General features: G+C 42.9%; 2 protein-coding genes across 5 annotated transcripts in view; one reads left to right on the forward strand and one right to left on the reverse strand.

Moving 5' to 3' along the window:
- Nucleotides 1-22,799, forward strand: part of LOC308469939 (uncharacterized protein) — an 80,299-nt gene that overhangs the window by 6,434 nt on the left and 51,066 nt on the right. The window lies entirely within an intron of this gene.
- Nucleotides 196-21,420, reverse strand: LOC308469670 (uncharacterized protein). 4 transcript variants are annotated; one of them, XM_080992464.1, is made up of 2 exons: nucleotides 21,317-21,379; nucleotides 196-3,251 (listed from the first exon to the last, which is right to left on the reverse strand). In XM_080992464.1, the coding sequence occupies exons 1-2, from the start codon at nucleotides 21,360-21,362 to the stop codon at nucleotides 1,633-1,635; spliced, it is 1,665 nt and encodes a 554-aa protein (XP_080848590.1). In that variant the 5' UTR covers nucleotides 21,363-21,379; the 3' UTR covers nucleotides 196-1,632. The 4 variants fall into 4 exon arrangements, with proteins under 4 accessions (XP_080848590.1, XP_080848589.1, XP_080848591.1 ...); XM_080992463.1 differs by lacking the exon at nucleotides 21,317-21,379 and adding an exon at nucleotides 9,447-9,683; XM_080992465.1 differs by lacking the exon at nucleotides 196-3,251 and adding an exon at nucleotides 15,123-17,844 and having other exon boundaries at nucleotides 21,317-21,420.

Consider the following 22,799-nt stretch of genomic DNA (forward strand, 5'->3'; position numbering starts at 1 on the left):
CAGGTGTCCTTTACCTTTTTTACCTTGCTCACACAAGCCACCTGGCTATTGCGTTCTGCACCAGCTACAGCCTGTGGCCCAACCTTCAACGATATCTCTTTGTACGGTGCATTGCAGTAATCTAACCATGATGGATGTGAACAGATCCCATTATTTTTTTCCAGTGTAGGTGGGACTCATGAGGGGTTTTTAAAAAAAAATTCATAAAGATTTTATTTTTGTAAAGATTTTTCTGTTTCATTTTATGATGTATATGAAATAGAGATAGCAGCTATAACTAGTGATCAGACAGGATTACTATGAGGAATTATAAAATATGCATCAAGCCATTGTGTCCGCGATGAAAGCATTGCGCTGACTGGGTTTGATTCATTGACAATAATTTCTGATCAAATCCCACAAGCCTCTACATCCACGCCATTTTTCTCTACTGCCATTTCTCTATGTCTGACAAGCACGTATAAGCATTCTAGGACACAGACCAGTTGCCGGTTGCTGCACCAGCCATCCTAGGCCAGAAAGTTAATAGGTTACTTTGATGTAGTTTGTTGATCTTTAGATAGATCTTAGGGCCAGGAAGAGAGTTCAGGAAGAGATGGTGAATACTACCGTTCCTTCCTTCCTTTACTGATCTTCTGAATCCTTCCTTGCTTTGGGAACACTACAAGTAACAGCAGATGAAAATTAGGATATGAAAACAAAACTATAGAATAGGCACCTAGAATTGTACATGGATTCAAACAGCACAGTCCAAGTGAATAATATTGGCATTATCTGATGATCATGTATATGCCTGGATTTGCCAAGCTTGTGACAACAGCTGTCTAGCAGATGATGTATATAGAATCATAGAACTGTAGTTATAAGGGACCCCAAGGGTCATCTAGGCTGATCACCGAAGAAATGATGCTTTTGAATTATGGTGCTGGGGGAGACTCTTGAGAGTGCCATGGACTGCAAGAAGATCAAATGTATCCATTCTGAAGGAAATCAGCCCTGAGTGCTCACTGGAAGGACAGATAGTGAAGTTGAGGCTCCAATACTTTGGCCACCTCATGAGAAGAGAAGACTCCCTGAAAAAGACCCTGATGTTGGGAAAGATGGCGGGCACAAGGAGAAGGGGACGACAGAGGACAAGATGGTTGGACAGTGTTCTCGAAGCTACAAACATGAGCCTGACCCAACTGCGGGAGGTGGTGGAAGACAGGAGTGCCTGGCGTGCTCTGGTCCATGGGGTCACAAAGAGTCGGACATGAATAAACGACTAAACAACAAAAGGGTCATCTAGTCCAACCCCCAGCAATGAAGTAATCTCAGCTAAAGCATCCATAGCAGAAGGCCATCCAACCTCTGCTTAAAAACCTCCAAGGAAGGAGAGCCCGCCACCTCCCGAGGGAGACTGTTCCATTGTCAAAACAGCTCTTACTGTCAAGAAGGTTCCTCCAATCCAATAATGGCTGTCCTGGGGGGACCAGAACACGATCATTGGTTTACTCTCTGTAGGAGTTATTTCATATGATTAAAGATCTTCCCACACGCCAACCCTTTCTAAGATGTTTCCCTTGTACAAGTTCTTTATTGTTTAGGAAGGGAGTCCCTGTCACTGATGTTCTTTCCATACACCAAACATTTCTAAGATTTCCTCCCTGTATGAGTTTTTTGATGCGACTTAAGGTGGCTACTCTGACTGAAGCTCCTTCCACACTCTGAACATGTATACGGTTTCTCCCCTGTATGAGTTCTTTGATGCCTAGTTAGAGTACCACCTTCACTGAAGCTCTTTCCACACTCGGAACATATATATGGTTTCTCCCCTGTATGAGTTCTTTGATGCAACCTGAGTTGGCTACCATGACAGAAGCTCTTCCCACACTCCAAACATTTATAAGGTTCCTCTCCTGTGTGCAATCTTTGATGCAAGGTAAGGCCGCTAATGTAGTGGAAGCTCTTTCCGCACTCCAAACATGTATATGGTTTCTCCCCTGTATGAATCCTTTCATGCGAGGAAAGGGAGTCGAGGCGACTGAAGCTCTTGCCACATTTCCAGCATTTATAAGGTTTGCTGCCTTGATGAGTTTGTTGATGTCTAGCAAGCCCATTGCGGTGAGTGAAGCTCATTCCACACTCCAAACACGTATGCGGTTTCTCTCCTGTGTGCAATCTTTGATGCGACTTAAGGGTGCTAATCCGACTGAAGCTCCTTCCACACTCTGCACATGTATACGGTTTCTCCCCTGTATGAGTTCGTTGATGCCTAGTAAGCTGGCCACAGTGACTGAAGCTCTTTCCACACTCTGAACATTTATACGGTTTCTCTCCTGTATGAGTTCTTCGATGCAAGATAAAGGCACTACTGTGACTGAAGCTCTTTCCACACTCCAAGCATTTATATGGTTTCTCCCCTGTATGAGATCTTTGATGCGAGGTAAGCTGGCCATATTGACTGAAGCTCTTTCCACACTCGGAACATATATACGGTTTCTCCCCTGTATGAGTTCTTTGATGCGAGGTAAGGCTACCACTGACACTGAAGCTCTTTCCACACTCAGAACATGTATATGGTTTCTCCCCTGTATGAGTTTGTTGATGCAACATAAGGCTGCTCCTCCAAATAAAGCTCTTTCCACACTCTAAACATGTATACAGTTTCTCCCCTGTATGAGTTCTTTGATGCAACTTAAGGTAGCTACTCTGACCGAAGCTCTTTCCACACTCGGAACATGTATATGGTTTCTCCCGTGTATGAGTTCTTTGATGCGAGGTAAGGCTACCTCTGACACTGAAGCTCTTTCCACACTCGGAACATGTATATGGTTTCTCCCGTGTATGAGTTCTTTGATGCGAGGTAAGGCTACCACTGACACTGAAGCTCTTTCCACACTCTAAACATCTATACGGTTTCTCCCCTGTATGAGTTCTTTGATGCGAGGTAAGGTTACCACTGACACTGAAGCTCTTTCCACACTCGGAACATGTATATGGTTTCTCCCCTGTATGAGTTCTTTGATGTAAAGTAAGAGTTGAGTGACTACGCAATCTCTTTCCACACACGGTGCATTCATGCTTTTTCTTCTCTCTAGGAATTTTATTTTCACCACCCTGAGACATACCAGAGTCAGCCTCCAGCTTCTGCCTTCGTCTCCCCTCTCGCCTGCTGCCTCCCTCTTGAACCCTCAGATTCCTTTGTTCTTTGAATCCTTTTGGTGACATTTCTGATTGTTCCCCTTCTGCCAGCATCCCTTCAACATCTCCTGATGGAATAAAAAGGCAAGCTGATGAAATGCTAAAGGAGCGTCTTCACCCCAATCATTCAGTGAGGACACAGAGATCCAGGTCCCAGGGCCTTGTGACAGTTCCCTCACTGTGAGAAGGGAAGTTACAGGGAACAAGGCAGAGGGCCTTCTTGGTAGTGGTGCCCACCCTGCGGAACGCCCTCCCGTCAGTTGTCAAAAAAATAACTATGCAACATTTAGAAGACAATTAGAGGCAGTCATGTAGAGGGAAGTTTTAAATGTTTTATTATGCTTAAGATAGAAAAAGGGACACGACAGGGATGCCCAATTTCACCATTGCTTTTTATATCGTTCCTGGAGGTCCTGCTGAATATGATTAGAAGAGACCAGCTGGTTAAAGGTATACAGGTCGGAGCTAAACAGTATAAATTGAGAGCTTTTGCAGATGATTTAATTTTGACATTACAGGAGCCAGAATCTAGTACTAAAAGGGTTTTAGACTTACCGTATTTTTTGCACCATAACACTCACTTTTTTCCTCCTAAAAAGTAAGGGGAAATTTCTGTGCGTGTTATGGAGGGAATGCCTACGGGTGGCATGCCTATGGATTTTCCTCCTCTAAAAACTACGTGCGTGTTATGGTCGGGTGCGTGTTATAGAGCGAAAAATACGGTAATTCAAGAATTTGGTCAAGTGGCAGGATTTAAACTGAACAAGTTAAAAACCAAAGTTTTAGAGAAAAACTTAACATCAACTGAAAAAGAAAGGTTTCAGAATGAGACTGGTTTGACTGTGGTTAAGAAAGTGAAATACCTGGGGATTAATATGACAGCAAAAAATGTGAACTTATTTAAAGATAATTATGAAAAATGTTGGACAGAAGTGAAAAAAGATTTAGAAATATGGTCAAATTTGAAGCTTTCCTTGTTGGGTCGAATTGCAGTTATAAAGATGAATGTATTGCCTAGAATGTTGTTTTTGTTTCAAACATTGCAGATTGTGGACAAGATGGACTGTTTCAAGAAGTGGCAGAAAGATATTTCTAGATCTGTCTGGCAGGGCAAGAAGCCCAGAATAAAATTTAAGATTTTAACTGATGCTAAAGAAAGAGGGGGATTTGCCCTGCCAGACCTTAAACTTTATTATGAATCAGCAGCATTTTGCTGGCTGAAAGAATGGCTGCTTCTTGAGAATACAGACATTTTGGACTTAGAAGGATTTAATAATGCTTTTGGGTGGCATGCATATTTGTGGTACGACAAGGTCAAAGTACATAAAGCATTTAAAAACCATATTGTCAGGAAAGCATTGTTTAATGTTTGGATAAGATACAAAGACTTAATGGAAAACAAAACTCCAAGGTGGTTGTCACCAATGGAAGCGAAAGCTCTTAAAAGACTCAATATGGAGTCCAAATGGCCAAAATATTGGGAAATTTTGGAACAAGAGGGAGACAAATTGAAATTGCAGAGCTTTGAGAAATTAAAAAACAAAGTGCGAGACTGGCTTCATTATTGTCAGATAATGGAGGCTTATAAATTGGACAAAAAAATTGGATTCCAGGTGGAAAAATCAAAATTAGAGACAGAACTGTTAGAACCCAAAACTAAGATTTTGTCAAAGATGTATAACTTGCTGCTGAAATGGAATACTCAGGATGAAACGGTGAAATCTGTAATGATTAAATGGGCACAGGATGTGGGACATAATATTATGTTTGCTGACTGGGAACAGTTATGGACCACCGGTCTGAAATTTACGGCATGTAATGCCTTAAGAGAGAATATTATGAAAATGATTTACAGGTGGTACATGACCCCAGTCAAGCTTGCAAAAATCTATCATTTGCCTGACAATAAATGTTGGAAATGTAAAGAGACTGAAGGTACATTCTTTCACCTTTGGTGGACGTGCCCAAGGATTAAGGCTTTCTGGGAAATGATTTATAATGAAATGAAAAAGGTATTTAAGTATACCTTCCTGAAGAAACCAGAGGCCTTTCTCCTGGGCATGGTCGGCCAATTGGTGCCAAAGAAGGATAGAACTTTCTTTCTGTATGCGACAACAGCAGCAAGAACACTCATCGCAAAATACTGGAAGACACAAGATCTACCCACTCTGGAAGAATGGCAGATGAAGATGATTGACTACATGGGACTGGCAGAAATGACCGGCAGAATCCGAGACCAGGGAAAAGAGTCGGCGGAAGAAGATTGGAAGAAGTTTAAAGACTACTTGCAGAAATACTGTAAAATTAAGGAATGCTAGAATGATGTTGGACAGTAATTAAGTGGTTTTCAGCTGTAATGCTTAAGAGACAGAAAATAAGGTTTTGAAATAAGTAAAAGACCTAATGGTGAGGATTTGCTGTTCAAACAATTTAAACTGGAATATAAGAAAGGGTGGTATGAGGAGGTCTGGAAAGTAAGTTAAAAGAAAATAAGTAAATGGAATTTATATGTGGTTTTTCCCCCTTCTTTTTCTCTTTTTAAATTGTCTTTACTTTTTGCATTTTTGTTTTTTCTTTTCTTTTTGTTATAATGTATTAACTTTGAAAATTTTAATAAATATCTTATTAAAAAAATTAAATGTTTTATTATGCTTTTATATTTGTTAGAAGCAGCTAGAGTAGCTGGGGCAACCCAGTCAGATTGGTGGGGTACAAATAATGAAAGTATTAATATGGTATTATTATTTATTGAGTTCATATACCGCCCTAAACCCGGAGGACTCGGCGTGGTTCGCAGAAAAGATCACATCATATATAATCAGAATAAAAACAATCCAATAACACCCCCCCAAAAAAGAGCCACATTTGAAAAAGACTATAGGATGTCAAACATATCAAGCAAAAGCCTGGTTAAAAAGGAACATGTTTGCATGGCACTTAAAGGTGTATATCCCTTCATGGATCACTGCCTTGTCGTGGCGAAGGAGCTTGAATAAGTCAGAGAAGCAGGGCCACCCAAGACAGACAGGTCAGCCGAGAGTTTAGACTACCGTATTTTTCCCTCTATAACACGCAGATTTTTTCTTCTAAAAAGGAAGGGAAAATGTCTGTGCGTGTTATTGAGTGAATGTGTGGTCCCTGGAGCCAAATGGCGCGAGTGGAGGCAAAAAAAAGCAGGCAAAAATCAAATTGCGCGTCTCGGAGAAGGGAAACCTGAAAAGAGGAAGTGGCTGCTTTCCTGCATTCTGCCTCAGGGTCTTACTGCCCACTCTCCTCTGTTTCCTTGCTGTGTTTGCTCAAACGGAAGAAAGAGCAGGGAAAGCCCCTCCCCTCCAGGCAAGCAGAGAGGAAAGGAAAGGATCGTCCTTCATTCTAATTCCTCTCCGTGAAAACATGCAGGAGAGAGAGAGAGAGAGAGAGAGAGAGAGAGAGAGAGAGAGAGAGAGAGCTGGCTGGCTTGGGTGGGTAGGTGAGGGAAAACTATTGCCTTCCTTTCCTCCCTCCCGTTATACCCCTCTCCTGCATTCTTAGCCAGCTGCTTCTCTGCACACCCCTCTCCTGCTCCTTGTCCATTCTGTGTTTTTCCTTCCCTCCCCACTTAAAATGTGGTTAAAAAGCATGGATCCACATGGATCCTCAGGATCTTTGCATTGGGTCACCCCAAATTCACCATCAGATCACATAGCATGTCCATGGCTACAGCCTGCCCCCCCAAAATCACGCACCCACTGTTGCCTGGGGCTGCAATGGTGCAAAAACGTGGTTACAAAACATGGATCCACATGGATCCTCAGGATCTTTGCATTGGGTCAGCCCAAATTCACCATCAGAGCACATAGCATGTCCATGGCTACAGCCTGCCCCCCCAAAATCACGCACCCACTGTTGCCTGGGGCTGCAATGGTGCAAAAACGTGGTTACAAAGCATGGATCCACAGGGATTCTCAGGATTTTTGCATTGGGTCACCCCAAATTCACCATCAGATCACATGTCTGTGGCCACAGCATGAAGCACAAAAATGATACACCCACTGTTTCATTCAGAATGTTTTTTCCCTTGTTTTCCTTCTCTAAAAACGATGTGCGTGTTATGGTCAGGTGCGTGTTATAGAGCGAAAAATACGGTAAATGTGATCCACCTGGAGAAGAAACTGGCAACCCACTCCAGTATTATGCCATGAAAGCTCCATGGACATAAAACAGGAGAAGCTTTGAGAGGAAAGCGAGTTTCCAAGGCATGCTCTAAGAGAGTTGGACACAACTAAGATGACTAATCAACAGCAAAGTGGTTTTTAGCAGCAATGTTATAAAGGAATATGTAAAAATGGATTGTTAACAGGTGATAATCTAAAGCTATAATATATTAAGATAAAGGATTAAGATAAAAACAAAGAGGGAAAGGATTTGCTGAATTAACTAATTGAACTGGAATACAAAAAAGGGAGGAGCAAGGAGGTCAGGGAAACAAGCAAACGAAAGACAAGATATGGAAATATTGATTTGTTTTTAACTGTTTTCATTTTTCTGTATTTTGTATTTTCTTTTTTCTTCTTCTTATTTTTGTAACATTTTGAAACTTTAATAAATATCTTAAAAGAAACTGGCAACCCACTCCCGTATTATTCCATGAAAGCTCCATGGACATAAAACAGGAGAAGCTTTGAGAGGAAAGTGAATTTCCAAGGCATGCTCTGATTCATGGGGTCACGGAGAGTCGGACACAACTAAGATGACTAATCAACAACAAAGGTGTATAAGGAAGGCGCCAGGTGAACTTCCCTGGGGAGAGCATTCCACAGGCGCGCAGCCACCCTCCAGACCACTTGAGGAGGAGGCCCACGAAGGAGGACCTCAGGATCAGGCTAGGTTCATATGGAAAGAAGCAGCCCTTGAAGTATTGTGATCCTGAGCCATGTAAGGCTTTATAGGTCAAAACCAGCACCTTGAATTAAGCCCGGAAACTAACTGGTAGCCAGTGCAGTCGGACCAGGATGGGGGTAATATGCTCACCCACCTTACTCCGGTGAGCAACCTGGTCGCTGAATTCTGCACTAGCTGAAGTTTCCAAACTGTCTTCAGAGGCAGCCCTACGTATAACACATATCTATATCTAACGTTGAAGTTCCTGGAGCATAGACAATGGTAGATAGGCTATTCCTGTCCAGATAGGGGTGTAGCTGGGCTACCAGCCAAAGCTGATGGAAGGCACTCCAGGCCATCTGAGCCTCGAGCGTCAGCAAAGGATCCAGGATTACCCCCAAGCTACGAACCTGCTCCTCCAAAGGAAGTGTAACCCCATCAAGAGCAGGCGACCTTCCAGCCATCTGCTCTAGGGAACCACCCACTGACTGAGCCTCACTCTTATCTGGATTGAGCTTCAATTTGTTGGCTTTCATCCAGTCCATTACCGAGGCAAGACACTGCTGGGAGAGGGTGCTCAGGGGTGTTGGGAGTAGTAATAGTAATAGTATTAGCCTGTCTAAGTAAGGCCTCAGCCACGCTTGGAATTTTAATGTGGACTTGAAGTTGCTTGTTTCTCCTCTTTTTTAACCTCTTCTGCCCAGAACTGCTGTATTTAATTGAAACACAAATGTTTTTAAATGTGTGTGGTTCTTTTGGGGGGTGTTATTGGGTTGATTTTGTTTATGTTTTGATTATGTAATTTTCAGTTTTTATATTGCAATTTTATCCTGTGAACTGCCCTAAGGCCTGTGGGTACAGGGAGGTATACAGTTTTAATAAATTATAATAAAATCAGGCCGGATAAAAATTATTACAAGTTCCAGGGGGAGCCTCTGCAGAAGGTTTCCCAATGCTTAAGGGTTTGCCTTGACCCCAAGCCCTATGGGGAGCCCAAGGAAGCTCCCCAACCTGCCCAAGTTGGCCTGCAGGGAGGAGAGCAGGAGAAAGATCTGCCCTTCCATTGGGAAAAGATGTCCTACCCCCATACAAAGGGGGAAAGCCCTATAAATGCATTACTTTAGCGGAATTATATACAGAATGCATTAATTATGGCAAATGTAAATATTTGGGGAAATACCCTTTGCAAAGGCGTGAGCATTAGGCGAGATCTGCACCAAAATGCTGAACAATTTTCAAGAGTGCTTTAAAAATGTGAAAATCTGGACAAATTGATGACTAGAAAAAGGAGACGCAGAAAAAAACTTACATTGAAACGGTTTGCCTACTGGGGTTTTTTTAAACTCTCTCTCCGCATTCCCTCCAGCTGTACCCCCCTTATAAAACATCATAATATGACCCACCTCCAGCGCCTCCGCGAGGAAGGAAAGCCGCCGCCATGACCGGCATCTGCCACCCCGCCAAAAGCGGGACAGGAAGCGGAAGCTGCTATTCTCCCGACAGCCTTTTTTCTTCCGCTCTAGGAATCTCAGCTCTGTCGCCGCTGCTCTTAACCGTTTCGGAGCCGAGCGGCAGGAGCCTCTGGGATTCTCCGGGCAAAGAGCGAGGAGAGGCGCTGGTCTCGCCTCCGGAAAGCCCCGCTGGATCAGCTGCGCGGGAGCCCCAAATACTTTTCTAAACTATTTCAAATATATATATATATATTATTTTCAATTTTCAAAATAACAATAGTTCCCCTTTTGGTACATAGATATCCAACCCAAATTTGCAATAAATGGCTTTCCCCCCGGCCCCCCTGGTTTCCATTCCCCCCCTTTATTCACCTTGCATATAATTATATTTCTCCAATTAATTTCAACTTCTTTCCCCCCTCCTAATTCTATTCTTAGTTCATAAATATTACATCAAACCTGCTAATGTTTTGACGTTTTTACAGTGTTCTCTAAAATAGTCTATAAAGTTTCCCCATTCTTGATTGAATTTTTTCTCATCTTGGTGCCTGATCTTCAGCTATTTCGGCAGAGTCAGTCATCATAGTTATCCATTTTTCTTTCTTTGGGACCTTTTCTTCTTTCCACATCTGGGCTAGTAGCATCTGGCTGCTGTAGTCACATAAATAGTCTCCTTTGCTTCCTTGGCAATTCTCCTCCTATTACACCTAGTAAAAAAGCCTCTGTTTTTTTAAAACAAATTTAATTTTAAGAATTTTAAAAAGTTCATTGTATATCATTTCCCAGAAGCCCTTTACTTTTTTACACGTCCACCACATATGAAAAAATTGTTCATTCCTTATCCTTACATTTCCAGCATAAGTTAGAGATATCTTTATACATTTCAGCAAGCTTTACTAGAGTGAAATACCATCAGTATATCATCTTCATATAATTTTATTTTAATGAACTACATGCCATGAATTTTAAAATCTCTTTCCACAGTTTTTCCCATGATTCAAGTGGTATATTATAACCTATGTCTTTTGCCCAGTGTATCATTACAGCATTAACCTCTTCATCTTTCGTCTCCCATTCCAACAGTGGTTTGTACATTCTTGATAACAATTTCTCATTATTTTCTAATAATTCATTTTTGAACTTTGAGAATTCCTTCCCAAAGTCCTTCTCTTTGTCACCTCTGAATATATCATTTATTTGGCAATATTGTAACCAACCTGTTAACAGAGCTTTTATATCCTCATATTTTTTCACCTTTAATTTGTTTTCTACTTCTGTTAGGGACACGGGTGGCGCTGTGGGTTAAAGCCTCAGCACCTAGGACTTGCCGATCGAAAGGTCGGCGGTTCGAATCCCCGCGGAGGGGTGCGCTCCCATCGTTCGGTCCCAGCGCCTGCCAACCTAGCAGTTCGAAAGCACCCTCGGGTGCAAGTAGATAAATAGGGACCGCTTACTAGCGGGAAGGTAAACGGCGTTCCGTGTGCTGCGCTGGCTCGCCAGATGCAGCTTTGTCACGCTGGCCACGTGACCCGGAAGTGTCTCCGGACAGCGCTGGCCCCTGGCCTACAGAGTGAGATGAGCGCACAACCCTAGAGTCTGTCAAGACTGGCCCGTACGGGCAGGGGTACCTTTACCTTTACTACTTCTGTTAACAGATCTTTGTATGTTGCCCAGTTTCGTGTCTTTTTACAGATATGGTTTCTAATGAGGAATGCCACAAAGGTGTCTTGTTCTCTAATAAATTCTTATATTTGTCCCATACTTGGTAAATTGATTCCCTTATAATGTGGTTCAGGAATCCCTTGTGCACCTTTGTTTTCTCATACCAAAATTCAGAATGCTAACCAAATCTATTATCACGTCCTTCCAGATTTGATACTTCAGTATTGTTTAACTGTATCCATTAGCCAATCACGTGGGGCCCATTGTGTAAATAATGTATATAAAGTAGATATTGTGGGGGAACATTCATTCCTCCTCACTACTATGAGCTGAATAAAGAGCATGAAATCCACTCTCGACTCCGAGTATATTTCACACCTTATAAACAATAAAAGAACAATTCTGCATTTGTTACCTTTTTCTGTTCTTCCTTTGAAAAAACAAAATGAAACAAGAAATCAGTCCCTGGGGAGAAGATGTTCCATGATGATTAGTAGGCCCTGCTTAGTCAGGCCTTTGCAGGAGACATCCAGGCCTGGTTGTTCTCCACAGCAAAACAAAAGAATTGTGGACCATAAAAAGGTGTGCTTCTTCATTTTAAAAGCACTATATGTACCAATTATTTTGATTGTGCATCTCACGAGAGTCGTGGAGCTCTGCTGCCGCCAATTAACCATGTTTTCCAAGTCCTGGGGAGGGACAAGCCCCGCTCTCTGACCCCTGGTCACCTTCCTCTCTGTTTTCAGAGATTTCATAGATGTTGTACATCCATGTTGAAGTGTCTGCTCTGCTCTTCGGGGCTGGAAACTTCCCTCCCCCCAAAGAAGGGATAAATGAGATTTTCCAGAAGTTGTACTTTGCACCCAGTGGTCCCAACCCCACCTTCAGAAAAGGGCAGCCCAAATTATTGAGGGGATGGAGGAACTCCACTGTGGAGAATTGGGAACTTTTTAGTTTAGAGAAAAAGCAAGTAAGAAGTGACACGATTATAAAATTGAGTGCATTGAGTGGAGAAAGTAGGTAGAGACAAGCTTTTTATTTCTCCTAGCACTAGAATTCAGGGGCTACCTATCTGTAACTACTGGCAAGGTGTTACTCAGAGCAGGGGACGCAGGATAAGGAAATAGAAAAAAACGAAGAAGTATACAAATTAGGGTGGATCGTGTTGTATGCACGAGGTCAGCCTGTAGACCTGATAACGCCCCATCTGAACTATACATTTAAAGCAGTATCAAACCATTTAAACAATAATGCCGTCGTTGTCCCCCGCCGGGGATCCTGGGAAGCGTAGTTTGTTAAGCAGAGTTGTTAGGAGATATATTTCCCCTCACAGAGCTAAAGTTCCCAGCATTCCCTGGGAAGATGCAGCCCTGTATCAGGAAGTTTTAAATGTTTGGTGTTTTATTACAATACAATTTTTTTTTACCGTCATAGAGGGTGGGATACAGTCATTTAAAATTTGGAAAGCGTTTTGGAAAGCTAAAAGGTATGAAAAGGTGAATATAAAAGTCTATAAGAATTTAAAGGAAGCTAAAATGGGTTAAACCACAGAGCCTAGGACTTGCCGATCAGAAGGTTGGCGGTTCGAATCCCCGCGACGGAGTGAGCTCCTGTTGCTCCGTCCCTTCTCCTGCCAACTTAGCAGTTCAGAAGCACATCAAAGTGCAAGTAGATAAATAGGGACCGCTCCGGCGGGAAGGTAAACGGCGTTTCCGTGCACTGCTCTGGTTCGCCAGAAGCGGCTTAGTCATGCTGGCCACATGACCCGGAAGCTGTACGCTGCCTCCCTCAGCCAATAAAACGAGATGAGCGCCGCAACCCCAGAGTCGGTCACGACTGGACCTAATAGTCAGGGGTCCCTTTAAGTTACCCAATTCCTTTTGTGTTTACCTTTTTTTTACAGATATAGTTTCTTTTTTAAATTTTTTTTATTAAATTTCCATTTAACAAACCAATCATATCACATTAATTCCAAATTATACCAATACAAACCCTTTACCTTTACCTTTAAAAGAATCTAAAAGAAGGGATAGGAGCATTGGGTGGTTATGGAAGAGCATAAAAGGTTGATATATGAAAACCGTTATCAATTTGCAGAGCACTCTGATATATTCATAAAATCTGGTTTGTGGCGCAGGTCAGCCCCCAGCGAATTTTGAGCGCTGCTGTGCAGAATCTAGCAACATTGCATGTCGCAGCAGGATCAGTACCTGAGAGCAGCAGGGAGGTATAGAATTGCCCTGCGCGTCCTGGGTACTTATGAAGTAGTGGGGAAATCAGGCTAAGACAAATGTCTCTGTAATACAGGAACTGGAGAAGGACATGCTCACCATTTCTATTTGTCCTGAGTCACAGGGGCATTGTCTCTCCGGCAGGGAAGGGCATGACATCGAGGGTCAGGGTAAAAGCCAATGTTTTATTATGTTTTATATATGCTAGAAACCCAGCCAGATGGGCAGGGTATAAATAATACCATCCTTCTCCTTCTCCTCCTCCCTCTTCTTCTTCTTCTTCTTCTTCTTCTTCTTCTTCTTCTTCTTCTTCTTCTTCTTCTTCTTCATTCTTGGAGCTGTAACTCTCCGTGTAGGGCAATATATACAGGTGAGATTGTTAATTTGGGGTTTGCATCAGCCGTAATCATCACAATTATAACAAATAAAGGCTTGACATATCTCACTTTGCATGTCGTGAGTCTATCTCATATATTAGCTTCACCTTTTAAGTTGAATTACTGAAATAAATGAACTTTCCCATGATATTCTAATTTTTCGAGTTTCACCTGTAAATTCAATAAATAAAAATTAATTAAATAAATGAACCTCCCTCAGGTTTGCAGTCCATCTTCAAATCTCCGCACTCTCTAGCCTGGTGGCGAGATGGGCTCATCCACAGTTGCTCAGGGAAAATCTCCTGCCCAACAGTGCAACCATTTACTCACCAATAATTTGCTCTTGGCTTTGCAGGACCTGGAGGCCCCTCAGATTAGGAGAATCTCCACCTTGAGACAGAAACTGGCAGAAACGGGAGGAGCTGGTTCAGCCTCCATGGAGAAACATGACTCCTTTGGCCCTGAAGAAGGAAGAGACACTTGTGCTTGGCTAAAACCGTAACAAGTGGACACCCATTATTAAAATTTATTTTTCCAGCTGAAAAAGGTCCCAATTCCCTCCCCCCCCCCCGAAAGGGATGCCATTCCACAGAACACAGTGACACTAAAAGCCCCATTCTGGATGTGTGCTTTGGAGATCTTTGGAACTTGCAGGAGAATCTCTGCTGTATATCTGGGACTGAGCAGAACAGGGACTTGCGCGTGAGTACAAACTCCTTGAACTCAACCCAGTAGCAGATTGGTAGCAAGTGCAAATCCCACTAGCAGGCTGTTCTATGCTGGCAGTAGTTTCCTCCCACAAGCCTGAGGTGGATGGCACTGTGGTCTAAACCACTGAGCCTCTTGGGCTTGCTGATGGCAAGGTTGGCGGTTCAAATCTGTGCGAGGAGTGAGCTCCTGCTGCTTTGCCCCAGCTCCTGCCAACCTAGCAGTTCGAAAGCACACCAGCGCAAGTAGGTAAATAGGTACCACTGTGGCAGGAAGGCAAACGGTGTTTTCGTGAGTTCTGGTTTCCGTCATGGTGTTCTATTGTGCCAGAAGCGGTTTAGTCCTGCTGGCCACATGACCCAGAAAGCTGTCTGTGGACAAACGCCAGCTGCCTCGGCCTGAAAGCAAGATGAGCGCTGCAACCCCATAGCTGCCTTTGACTGGACTTAACTGTCCAGGGATCCTTTACATTTTTTAACCTTGCTCACACAAGCCACCTGGCTATTGCGTTCTGCACCAGCTACAGCCTGTGGCCCAACCTTCTACGATATCTGTTTCTACGGTGCATTGCAGTAAGCTAACCATGAGGGATGTGAGCAGATCCCACAATTTTTTTCCAGTGTAGGTGGGACTCATGAGGGTTTTTAAAAAAAAAATTCATAAAGATTTAATTTTCGTGAAGCTTTTTCTGTTTCATTTTATGATGCACATGAAACAGAGATAGCAGCTATAACTGTAGGGATCAGACAGGATTACTATGAGGAATGATAAAATATGCATCGAGCCATTGTGTCCGCGATGAAAGCATTGCGCTGACTGGGTTTGATTCATTGCCAAAAATTTCTGATCAAATCCCACAAGCCTCTGCAACTACACCATTTTTCTCTAGTGCCCATTTCTCTATGTCTGACAAGCACCTATAAGCATTCTAGGACACAGACCAGTTGCTGCACCAGGCACCCTAGGTCATAAAGTTCATAGGTTACTTTGATGTAGTTTGTTAATCTTTAGATAGATCTTAGGGCCAGGAAGAGAGTTCACAAAGAGATGGTGAATACTACCCTTCCTTCCTTCCTTCCTTCCTTTACTGATCTTCTGAATCCTTCCTTGCTTTGGGAACGCTACAAGTAACAGCAGATGAAAATTAGGAAACGAAAAGCAAAACTATAGAATAGGCACCTAGACTTGTACATGGATTCAAACAGCACAGTCCAAGTGAATAATATTGGCATTATCTGATGATCAAGTATATCTCTGGATTTGCCAAGCTTGTGACAACAGCTGTCTAGCAGATGATGTATATAGAATCATAGAACTGTAGTTATAAGGGACCCCATGGGTCATCTAGGCTGATCGCCGAAGAATTGATGCTTTTGAATTATGGTGCTGGAGGAGACTCTTGAGAGTCCCATGGACTGCAAGAAGATCGAACCTCTCCATTCTGAAGGAAATCAGCCCTGAGTGCTCACTGGAAGGACAGATAGTGAAGTTGAGGCTCCAATACTTTGGCCACCTCATGAGAAGAGAAGACTCCCTGGAGAAGACACTGATGCTGGGAAAGATGGAGGGCACAAGAAGGGGACGACAGAGGACAAGATGGTTGGACAGTGTTCTCGAAGCTACAAACATGAGCCTGACCGAACTGCGGGAGGTGGTGGAAGACAGGGGTGCCTGGCGTGCTCTGGTCCATGGGGTCACGAAGAGTCGGACAGGAATAAACAACTAAACAACAAAAGGGTCATCTAGTCCAACCCCCAGCAATGAAGTAATCTCGGCTAAAGCATCCATAGCAGAAGGCCATCCCACCTCTGCTTAAAAACCTCCAAGGAAGGAGAGCCCGCCACCTCCCGAGGGAGACTGTTCCATTGTCAAAACAGCTCTTACTGTCAAAAAGTTCTTCCAATAAAATAATGGCTGTCCTGGGGGGACCAGAACACGATCATTGGTTTACTCTCTGTAGGAGTTATTTGATATGATTAAAGATCTTCCCACACGCCAACCCTTTCTAAGATGTTTGCCTTGTACGAGTTCTTTATTGTTTAGGAAGGGAGCCCCTGCCACTGAAGTTCTTTCCATACACCAAACATTTCTAAGATTTCCTCCCTGTATGAGTTCTTTGATGCGACTTAAGGGAGCTACTGCGACTGAAGCTTTTTCCACACTCTGAACATGTATATGGTTTCTCTCCTGTATGAGTTCGTTGATGCAACATGAGGTGGCTACCGCGACAGAAGCTCTTGCCACACTCCAAACATTTATAAGGTTTCTCTCCTGTGTGCAATCTTTGATGCAAGGTAAGGCTGCAACTGTAGCTGAAGCTCTTTCCACACTCCAAACATGTATATCGTTTCTCCCCTGTATGAATTCTTTCATGCGAGGAAAGGGAGTCGATGCGACTGAAGCTCTTGCCACATTCCCAGCATTTATAAGGTTTGCTGCCTCGATGAGTTTGTTGATGTCTAGTAAGCCCATTGCTGCGAGTGAAGCTCATTCCACACTCCAAACACGTATGCGGTTTCTCCCCTGTATGAGTTCGTTGATGTGACTTAAGGGTGCTACTCTGACTGAAGCTCTTTCCACACTCGGAACATGTATACGGTTTCTCTCCTGTATGAGTTCTTCGATGCAAGATAAAGGCACTACTGTGAATGAAGCTCTTTCCACACTCCAAGCATTTATACGGTTTCTCCCCTGTATGAGTTCTTTGATGTGAGGTAAGCTGGCCACATTGACTGAAGCTCTTTCCACACTCGGAACATGTATATGGTTTCTCTCCTGTATGAGTTTGTTGATGCAACATAAGGCTGCTACTCCAAATAAAGCTCTTTCCACACTCTAAACATGTATACGGTTTCTCCCCTGTATGAGTTCTTTGATGCAACTTAAGTGCGCTACTCTGACGGAAGTTCTTTCCACACTCTGAACAAGTATACGGTTTCTCCCCTGTATGAGTTCTTTGATGCCTAGTAAGATGGCCACGTTCACTGAAGCTCTTTCCACACTCTAAACATGTATATGGTTTCTCCCCTGTATGAGTTCTTTGATGCGACTTAAGTTGCCTATTATTACTGAAGTTCTTTCCACACTCTGAACAAGTATACGGTTTCTCCCCTGTATGAGTTCTTTGATGTAAAGTAAGAGTTGAGTGACTACCCAATCTCTTTCCACACACGGTGCATTCATGCTTTTTCTCCTCTCTAGGAATTTGATTTTCACCACCCTGAGACGTACAAGAGTCACCCTCCGGCTTCTGCTTTCGTCTCCCTTCTCGCCTTCGGCTTCCATCTTGAACCCTCAGCTTCCTTTGCTCTTTGGATTCTTTTGGTGACACTTCTGATTGTTCCCCTTCTGCCAGCATCCCTTCAGCATCTCCTGATGGAATAAAAAGGCAAACTGATGAAATGCTAAAGGAGCGTCTTCACCCCAATCATTCAGTCAGGACACAGAGATCCAGGTCCCAGGGCCTTGTGGCAGTTCCCTCCCTGTGAGAAGGGAAGTTACATGGAACGAGGCGGAGGGCCTTCTTGGTAGTGGTGCCCACCCTGTGGAAAGCTGTCCCGTCCGATGTCAATGAAACAAACAACTATATAACTTTTAGAAGACAACTGGAGGCAGCTATGTAGAGGGAAGTTTTAAATGTTTTGTTATGCTTTTATATTTGTTAGAAGCCAGCTAGAGTGGCTGGGGCAACCCAGTCAGATCCGTGGGGTACCAATAATGAAAGAATTAATATGGTATTATTATTTATTGAGTTTAAATACCGCCCTACAACCGGAGGACTCAGCATGGTTCACAGAAAGATCGCATCATATATAATCAGTATAAAAACAACCCAATTAACACCCCCCAAAAAAGAGCCACGTTTGAAAAAGACTATACGATGTCAAACATATCAAGCAAAAGCCTGGTTAAAAAGGAACATGTTTGCATGGCACCTAAAGATGTATACCCCTTCATGGATCACTGCCTTGTCGTGGTGAAGGGGCTTGAATAACTCAGCTATGACCTATGCCTTGCAGGGCCACCTAAGACAGACAGGTCAGCCAAGAGTTTAGACTAAATGTGATCCACCTGGAGAAGAAACTGGCAACCCACTGCAGTATTATGCCATGAAAGCTCCATGGACATAAAAAATGAGAAGCTTTGAGAGGAAAGCAAGTTTCCAAGGCATGCTCTGATTCATGGGGTCACAGAGAGTTGGACACAACTAAGATGACTAATCAACAACAAAGGTGTATAAGGAAGGCGCCAGGTGAACTTCCCTGGGGAGAGCATTCCACAGACAGGGAACCACTGCAGAGAAGGCCCTGTTCTCGTGTTGCCACCCTCCAGACCACTTGAGGAGGAGGCCCATGAAGGAGGTCCTCAGGATCAGGCTAGGTTCATATGGAAAGAAGCAGCCCTTGAAGTATTGTGATCCTGAGCCATGTAAGGCTTTATAGGTCAAAACCAGCACCTTGAATTGAGCCCGGAAACTAACTGGTAGCCAGTGCAGTCGGACCAGGATGGGGGTAATATGCTCACCCGCCTTACTCCAGTGAGCAACCTGGCCGCTGAATTCTGCACTAGCTGAAGTTTCCAAACTGTCTTCAGAGGCAGCCCTACGTATAACGCATATCTATATCTAACCTTGAAGTTACCAGAGCATGGACAACGGTAGATAGGCTATTCCTGTCCAGATAGGGGTGTAGCTGGGTTACAAGTCAAAGCTGATGGAAGGCACTCCAGGCCATCTGAGCCTCGAGCAACAGCAAAGGATCCAGGATTACCCACAAGCTACGAACCTGCTCCTCCAGGGGAAGTGTAACCCCATCAAGAGCAGGCAACCTTCCAGCCATCTGCTCTAGGGAACCACCCACTAGCTGAGCCTCACTCTTATCTGGATTGAGCTTCAATTTGTTGGCTTTCATCCAGTCCATTACAAAGGCAAGATACTGGTGGGAGAGGGTGCTCAGGGGTGTTAGTAGTAGTAATAGTAATAGTATTAGCCTGTCTAAGTAAGGCCTCAACCACGCTTGTAATTTTAATGTGGACTTGAAGTTGCTTGTTTCTCCTTTTTTTTTTAACCTCTTCTGCCCAGAACTCCTCTTGCAGAAACTGCTGTATTTAATTTAAAGACAAATGTTTTAAAATGTGTGTGGTTTGCGGGGGGCAGGGGGTTATTGGGTTGATTTTGTTTATGTTTTGATTGTGTACTTTGACTTTTTATATTGCAATTTTATCCTGTGAACTGCCCTAAGGCCTGTGGGTATAGGGAGGTATATGATTTTAATAAATTATAATAAAATCAGGCCAGATAAAAATGATTACAAGTTCCAGGGGGAGCCCCTGCAGGTTTTTCAATGCTTAAGGGTTTGCCTTGACCCCAAGCCCTATGGGGAGCCCAAGGAAGGTCCCCCACCTGCCCAAGTTGGCCTGCAGGGAGAGCAGGAGAAAGATCTGCCCTTCTGAGGCATCAGATCAAGGCCTGCATTTTAAAACGAGCTTAAAAAATATATTTGCAAATGTTTGTATGTTTTATGCCAGTCATAAAGCAGCTGGCTGGGTGCTTTGGCAGATGTTTATCTTCCTAAACAGGGCCCCTCTGATCTATAGAAGTGCCTCAGGGTTGTAAAAGGAAATTACAGGCTGGGAGCAAAAGGTCACATTGACCATACAAATTACAGAATACAATCAAGCTGCAAAAAACACTAATTAAGAGTTGGTAAATAGTGAAATTTATTGTTTAACAGAAAATAATACTAGGTGCCTCCCATTAGACTTGAGCCATATTTTCATAAGGTTAAAGGGCAAGAGCTAATGGGAACAGCAGCTGGCTTGAAAGGGGTTGCTTTTGGAAACTGTTTTTACTAAGTTCTTTTTACTTTGAAAAGGCCTTTTCTTCTAAAAATCGATATATGTTATGTATGAAATATATTGGCTTAAATGTAATTATGCGAAGGATCTAGAAAGTAAGAAATGTTAGATTCTTATGTTAGATTCTTATTTCATTGATGGTGTGTGAGAAGGTAAACCCAAGATCTCTGTTACCATGAGCCATCTGTTTTAGCCATCTGTTTTGGAGTGAATAGGGTAATAGGGCAGCAGGGGCCAAAGGTTATGTGGTAATTAAGGTGCCTGGTGAGGCAAATATAAGATATATGGCTACTTGTCTGCCATTTATGGATAGAAGGAAATATAGCTCTTTGTCTCCCATAAAAGGTAATAGGAAATTGGTGTATCTTTTATGATTGGTTCTAGCAAACAGCCAATAGGAATTTCAACCAGGCTGATTGGACAGAGGCAGCCAAAGGAGCAAGGGGGCTGGGCTGAGGAAATATAAGTGCTGGCCATCAGGGCTGGAGTGGGCAGAGCTTTGGTATCCATATACCACTGTGTCTCTCATTTATTTGTCTGACAAATAAATTATTATTTTAATTTCTCTATTGCTGCGTTGAATATTTCATTCCAGCTAAGCGTTAACCACAAGCAGGGTGCTACACTTCCATTGGGAAAATATGTCCTACCCCCATACAAAGGGGGGAAATCCTATAAATGCATTATTTTAGCGGAATTAAATACAGAATGCATTAATTATGGGAAACGTAAATATTTGGGGAAATACCCTTTGCAAATGCGTGTCCATTAGGAGAAATCTGCACCAAAATGCTGACCAATTTTCAAGAGGTCTTTAAAAATAATAACATGTGAAAATCTGGATAAACTGATGACGAGACGCAGAAAAAAAAAGTTACATTGAAACGCTTTGCCTAACAGGATGTTTTTTTTAATCCCTCCCCACAACTCCCTCCAGCAGCACCCCCACTCCACCCCCCCAGTTATAATATATAACAATATGACGCACCTCCAGCCCCTCCGCGAGGAAAGACAGCCGCCGCCATGTTCGGCATCTCTCCCCCCCCCCCCCCAAGCGGGACAGGAAGCGGAAGCTGCTATTCTCCCGACAGCCTTTTTTTATTCCGCTCTAGGAATCTCAGCTCTGTCGGCGCTGCTTTTAACCGTTTCGGAGCCGAGCGGCAGGAGCCTCTGGGCTTCTCCGGGCAAAGAGCGAGGAGAGGCGCTGGTCTCGCCTCCGGAAAGCCCCGCTGGATCAGCTGCACGGGCTCCCCCAATAGTTTTCTAAACTATTTTTAAAAACATATATATATTTATTTTCAATTTTCAAAATAACATTTTTCCTTTTGGTACATACATATCCAATCCAAATTTGCAATAAATGGCTTTTCCTCGCCCCCCTCCTGTTTCCATTCCCCCCCTTTATTCTCCTTGCATATAATTACATTTCTACAATTAATTCCAACTTCTTTCCCCCCTCCTAATTCTATTCTTAGTTCATAAATGTTACATCAAACCTGCTAATGTTTTGACGTTTTTACAGTGTTCTCTAAAATAGTCTATAATGCTTTCCCATTCTAGACTGAATTTTTTCTCATCTTGGTGCCTGATCTTCACGGAAAGTTTAGCCATTTCGGCAGTCAGTCATCTTAGTTATCCATTCTTCTTTCTTTGGAAACTTTCCTTCTTTCCACATCTGGGCTAGTAGCATCTGGCCGCTGTAGTCGCATAGTCTCCTTTGCTTCCTTGGCAATTCTCCTCCTATTACACCTAGTGAAAAAAGCCTCTGGGTTTTTAAAACAAATTTAATTTTAAGAATTTTAAAAAGTTCATTGTATATCATTTCCCAGAAGCCCTTTACTTTTTTACACGTCCACCACATGTGAAAAAAATAGTTCCTTCCTTATCCTTAAATTTCCAGCATAAGTTAGAGATATCTTTATACATTTCAGCAAGCTTTACTGGAGTCAAATACCATCAGTACATCATCTTCATATAATTTTCTTTTAATGAACTACAAGCTTTCCACAGCTTTTCCTATTACTGTATTCAAGTGGTATAACCTATGTCTTTTGCCCACGTGTATCATTGTATGTTGCCCAGTTTCATGTTTACCTTTTTTACAGATATGGCTTCCAATGGGGAAAGCCACAAATGTGTCTTGTTCTCTAATAAATTCTTATATTTGTCCCATACTTGGTAAATTGATTTCCTTATAATGTGGTTCAGGAATCCCTTATGCACCTTTGTTTTCTCTAACCAAATTAACCATGCTAACCAAATCTATTACTACGTCCTTCCAGATCTGATACTTCAGCATTGTTTAACTGTAACTTTAAAGCCAGCAGGGAGAATCCACCTCTTTGTTTTAAATCTGTTAATAATTTATACTTTATACTTTGCCCCTGCCAGATAAATTTAGAAATATCCTTTTTCCATTGCTTAAAGTGTTCCGCTCCTCTAACCACAGGTATTGATTGGAATAAAAACAA

Source organism: Podarcis pityusensis, assembly GCF_964106645.2.
Source record: "Podarcis pityusensis genome assembly, chromosome: 2".
NCBI classification, from domain to species: domain Eukaryota; kingdom Metazoa; phylum Chordata; class Lepidosauria; order Squamata; family Lacertidae; genus Podarcis; species Podarcis pityusensis.

Coding starts and splice junctions, on each gene's coding strand:
- LOC308469670 (XM_080992464.1), bottom strand. CDS start 21,362: ATGCCGAACATGGCGGCGGCTGTCTTTCCTCGCGGAGGGGCTGGAG. Junction 3,252..21,316: donor TCCTCGCGGAGGGGCTGGAG/GTGCGTCATATT, acceptor TTATTCCATCAG/GAGATGTTGAAGGGATGCTG.